The following is a 5401-nucleotide window of genomic DNA, read 5'->3' on the forward strand; positions in this document are numbered from 1 at the left end:
ACGGTGACAATCAAACTAAAATGCCCCGCCCATCCCACAACGTCACATGCCACAGACCAACGGCAGCGGAGGCTCAACCCCAGTAAGTGAATACATTATAGTAACCTCTTTCAGAACGATAATACTGGTAACATCGAAGCGGCTATTACATTATCATACACTTGTCCATTCACATCAACATGTTTTATTCATGTGCAACTGCATATTCCTTATGGACACGAACTGTGGTAATCCTATCACACCAAAACATCACTGTCTCTATAATGTTAATGACACTGCAAGAGATTAAAAAAGCATACAGTTATTACTTGCTATTAAGGCCCCATAGGAACATTACCACAGCATGGCATGAGTAAATAAATAAATTAACTAATTAATTAATTAATTAATTAATTAAAGTAAAACAAGACACTATAAAAATCACTTTGCAGTACCACAGGCATACCCTTTAGGAATATAAGGTCACTCCCTATAGGAATATTATAGGCAGTTTTTGTCCAGGACAACTGTTGGGCTTTAACAATGACTGGAGGTCAAAAGAGCAGTTCAACACAGCGGCCGTGCGTGCCCTGGGCCTATTAATGGAATTAAATTCGGGGAAGGAATTAAACATTTGGAGATTAACAGGGAATTAGAGCTATATAGGGACGAGGAATTCTGTCCCACAGCACCAAGTTTTTTCCAAGCTCTCTCTACACTCTCTGCATTCATTTCATGTCTGCTTTCATCGTCCCCCCACAGAGAAGCCAGAGCTCTCGTGGAGAGAGAATGTCAGAGACAGCCAAAGAGGTACATCTTTGAAGTCTCCAATTCATTGATATGGAAATGATGTCGATGTGAGCGTTGGCAAAGACCAGGTGTTGCTATTTTACTCTCAATGGCAGCGGAGTCTACAGCTGATTATATACTTGTTCCATACCAAGGCGGTGGGAAAATTATGAATCACTGCAGGAATAGATAGGAGTTACTTCGCAATTAACTCAGTAGCAGGACTTCTTTTTCACTCGTCTGCTCAGTGTTTCTTCATATCACGGGGCATTTCATTACCATGTACTTGTGTCTGCTATGCCCCACGCTGCTTATCCACCTTCTCTTTTGCTGCAGGCGCTGAACAAATAGGCTTAATTGCCTCAGGGCCGATGCCAGGTTGTGCCAGCCGCTCCCATAATTGCATTAATTCTCCTGAAAATGCTCTTTCTTCCTCCATTTATTTCCTGAGTACTTACCATTATGGCCACAAGAGTGCGCCATTATCTACCCAGATGGTAGTCTCAAATCGATCTGAGAGCGTTTGTCTGCCCATGAAAGGCTTTCAGTGCATTCATGCTTGTAAGACACAGCTCAAATGTATGACTGCATTTGCTCTGTTGATATATATGATATTGTTTTTTTTAAAGAAAATATCAAGCTCTGTATGAAATCTGTTGGAGGCCTCTTAGAAAATAAAATATCAGGGATGTATTCAGGTTTTTAAGGCCTACCTACATCTAGCCTTATGATTTAACATAGGAAACAAATAATAGTATAGGATCTCGTCAGATGCAGCAACTTTTCTATACCTTTATCAGTGTTTACTGAGTGATGCTGCTCACTTTAGTGTGCACATATTAAATTCTCTCAAAATGGTTGGAACAAGATACATTTAGCTCATCCACAGACAAGAGGAAAGATAGGTTCTTTCAAACAATGAATCTTTAATAGCACGTTTATACCATACAATCAACATGCCGCCCTCACCCCTATGTGTGTAATTCACAGACGATGACTCCCAGAATAGACTATTTACAGTGTTATGGCACATACTGTTGTAGTCTTGGTTGTAGCTGATGGGTAAGGAAGAGGAGCTTTAATATTCTAGGGAAGTCATGGTGGTACCGGAGGGTGGGGGTCAGTGTGTGTGTGTGTGTGTGTCTGTGTGTGTAGGGGCGGCTGATTTGGTGTTGTAGGGTATGAAGTGTCCAACAGACATGAAGAGGTCAGTATGTCGGCGGTGCTGGAGTGGCGACGAGGTGGGGGTTGATGACGGCGATGACATCACCACAACGATGGATCATATCTGGAGAGAGAGAGGAGCAAAGGTCCTGTGAGAGTTGCAGCTGCTCCCAATACACACACACACACACACACACACACACACACACACCTGGAGCAACATATTGGAAGTGTACTAGCGTTTGTTTTGCCGGCACTGTGGATGTGATATCTATAAGAGTTTGAAAGCCAGAAGAACTTGACCTCACATTCACAGTGAGATGCAACCAGGCACATGCACACCTGCACAAATGTAGATCTGTGAAGCCTGAAAACTGGAATCACACACACACACACACACACACACAAACAAACACACATTCTTCAAACACACCTGGACTGTGGAAGCGTGTCTGTGCTCTCCTTCAGCAGCAGTTCTGAGACCAGTGTGTCCAGGATCTCAGGACTGGACCTCTTCCCATACCTGAAAATAGAGAAAGAGAGAGAGAGAGAGAGAGAGAGAGAGAGGAAAAAGAGAAAGAGATGGGTCATCAAGTCAAGTTCAGGGAGTGGAGCAGCAACTTGGGACTTTTGGCTGTCAGACATGAACAAAGAGAAAAGAAAAAAAGAGGGACTTTAGCTGAGGCAAACAGAGAGAGAAATAACTGAAAACATTTAGGCTGTGAAAGAAACGGCACGCCTGTGTGTCGTGTGTCCTTTCATGAGCTTAAGAAAAGTGAAACGTGAACACAGTCCGAGCCTCGGCAGGCACACACACTCAGGAGGGGAATGGTAGGTGGTCGTATTTCCAGTTCTGCTCCTCAGATGATAAGCCGTGTCGGTGCGCTCGCTCTGACACAACATGTGTACCCCCGGGAGGCTAAATGCCTGCAGCAACCTCCGAGCCCGTGACATTCAGAAGAAAGCTGAAGATTGTGATTATTTTACTGTGCTGTGTTGGCCGAGCCAGAAATGTCTCTGTATGTTTTAGTAGAGGTGGTCAACACGTGCATGTGATGTGTGTTCACTAATAAGGTGTGTGAGATGGAGGCAGCAGGATCCAGTAATCAGACAAGCAGGATTCAGACCAGCAGATCTGATAGTGGCAGTGAAATAATTAATGTCCTCCTCTTTTTTTTTTTTTTTTTTTTGGCTTGATGACTCACTTTTATACCCTTGGCCTGCTCGGCATGTTATCTTGCACGAGTGTGATGAGTATGGCGCTATCATAATTAGAGAATGTTAGAGGTTGAGAGAAAGTTCATGAACAGCAATCGCCTACTGACTAGTGGGAGGATAGAACATTCAGCTGAGAAACATGACATTTTTACTGTTTTACACAGCCAGTGATACTGCAAACATTTATATTACTCTGAACCAGGGCTGAAGAAAGATCTGGTTTAACCTACAGTGATTCTGAAATAGTCACCCAACATCAACATCCAGTCTACATTTTTTTTTTTCTGGAGCCTGTTTATGTCCCAGCTGTGAAGATAAACAATCCTCCACAATTAAAGTTTTAACCCTCTCCCAGTGAGCTGAACTTTTGATTGTCTTCCTCCCCCTCTATGCTGTCAGGAACAATTTGGCTTCAACACATTTCAGACTGGAGGACTTTGTTGAAACTTTACTGAGCATACAGACATTGCTTCTTCTGGACAGCAGTCACCTCTGGTTGTGTCCTCTAAGGCAGCAGCGGTTATGCATGTGGATAGACCCACAATTCAAATCAATAGAATATACGAGAATAGCACAGAAATGTGTTTGAGTCACTGTGTACAGTTTCATAATTTTCAAAAAAACAATTGAGAGTAATGGAATGAAATAGAATAGAGTGGAAATGGGCTTGAGTAACTGTGTCAGCAGGGGGGGGGGGCAATCTATTCTTAATTAAGTCATTTAAGAAAATAAATTGTAATTTATCACCAGTCCTAGTTCAAGGGAATTCATGCCAAGTATATTCTTTAACAGCTCAATCTCTAAACAGCTGAAAACAAGTTGACCACCAAACTTTTTTTTATTTTTTTTAACCTTTAAGTTTCTATTCTATTCTATTCTTGCAGGAGATGTAATCAATGCACAAAGCCCTTGTTTATCGTACCTCTGTCTTGTGATGAGGTTGATATAATGTCTCAGGGCAGAGTAATACTTGGCCAGTTCCTCCGCTGGTGCGTCCTCGCCGGGGTTCTCGGGTTTGACCGGGTATCCTTCTGTCAGGGTGCCCAGGCAGATCAGCGCCCACAACAGGAACCCCAGAGTCCCCAGCCAGGTGACCACATTAGGATGCATCTGACGGCACAGGGAACAAATCCCTGTGAGGCCATGCCACACCACTGGGCATGGTTTTCCCCCCTCACTGCTTTTAATTTCACTTAGCTCTATGGAAAACAGCAGAATTCTGTAATTTACATATTTATTTGCCCAGTATTTCACCTTCTGGTGCGCTATGGTGACACATACAAATGCAGCTGAGCATATTCCAGTTGCCTGATGTAAACTTTGCCCTTGGTCAGAGTTTAGAAAAAAAAATCAATAAAATAAAATAAATGATATAATAATAAAATCACCATAACCACACTAAACTTTTTTTCTCTTGTGCTGAGCCTTCAAACATATCAGTGATATAATTTAACTAGTTAAGAAAAAAAAATCCTTTGGAGACAACCTACAGCCAATCCCCCAAAAGGCAGGTTGGAGAGGCTTTCAACTTAAATAAAGTCTGAAGACTCTTTCCGTGTTCCTTGGTTTGGCTTCAGTCAGTCAAATAGCAAGGTACTCACATTCAGTGGAGGGTTTGACTTGTATCTGCGCGGTGTCCTCAGGCGGCTGCTCTGCTGCTGAGCGCTCCGTGCGCGCCGGGCTTTATATCTGTGTGCGCCAGACGCGCTGCGCAAGACGAGTCAGAGATGCGCTCCGCTCACTGCGAGACTTTGCCTTTTTTTTTTTTTTTTTTTTTTTTTTTCTCCATGTGCGCGTCACTAGTGATGCTGTCATCGCCTTGTTTTTAAAACATGTTTTCAGTCGTATTAAAGACCTTACAATAACACAGCAAACTAAAAATAGATGAAGTCTTGTTGAGATGCTTTGTTTCCAGTGAAGAAAGGTTGGGAATTAAAATTTTAATTAAGCGGTTCAATCCCACTATTGCACTTCTGTGATAAATTTTAAAAGCATATTATCCAAATGGCAAAAGCCCCTAGGAGGAAAATAATATGAATATTGCTGCGATGCTATAGGAGAAATTGCAATAAGGCCATTAAAAAGTCACTGCTGAGTAGGCTACCTTACACTACAAGTCCCCATAAGGATAGAACTGAATTATTATGGTGTTTTATGGTGAATGGATTTACTTTCAATGCATATCAATTTACTGTGGCAATTTGATATGCAGAGAAAACAAAGACCATGCTAATACAACCTAATTCCCCAA

The 5401-nt window shown here is 42.2% G+C and overlaps 1 protein-coding gene across 1 annotated transcript; it reads right to left on the reverse strand.

Moving 5' to 3' along the window:
- Positions 1 to 1682: 1682 nt before the first annotated feature.
- npy (neuropeptide Y) lies at positions 1683 to 4797 on the reverse strand. Its single transcript, XM_030063604.1, has 4 exons — positions 4752 to 4797; positions 4073 to 4260; positions 2366 to 2455; positions 1683 to 2056 (listed from the first exon to the last, which is right to left on the reverse strand). Exons 2-4 carry the CDS (start codon positions 4258 to 4260, stop codon positions 2035 to 2037), a joined length of 300 nt encoding a protein of 99 aa, XP_029919464.1. The 5' UTR covers positions 4752 to 4797; the 3' UTR covers positions 1683 to 2034.
- Positions 4798 to 5401: the final 604 nt, after the last annotated feature.

This window comes from Myripristis murdjan, chromosome 11 (assembly GCF_902150065.1).
Source record: "Myripristis murdjan chromosome 11, fMyrMur1.1, whole genome shotgun sequence".
NCBI classification, from domain to species: Eukaryota; Metazoa; Chordata; class Actinopteri; order Holocentriformes; family Holocentridae; genus Myripristis; species Myripristis murdjan.

Coding starts and splice junctions, on each gene's coding strand:
- npy (XM_030063604.1), bottom strand. CDS start 4,260: ATGCATCCTAATGTGGTCACCTGGCTGGGGACTCTGGGGTTCCTGTTG. Junction 2,456..4,072: donor AACCTCATCACAAGACAGAG/GTACGATAAACA, acceptor CTCTATTTTCAG/GTATGGGAAGAGGTCCAGTC. Junction 2,057..2,365: donor GACACGCTTCCACAGTCCAG/GTGTGTTTGAAG, acceptor CTCTCTCTCCAG/ATATGATCCATCGTTGTGGT.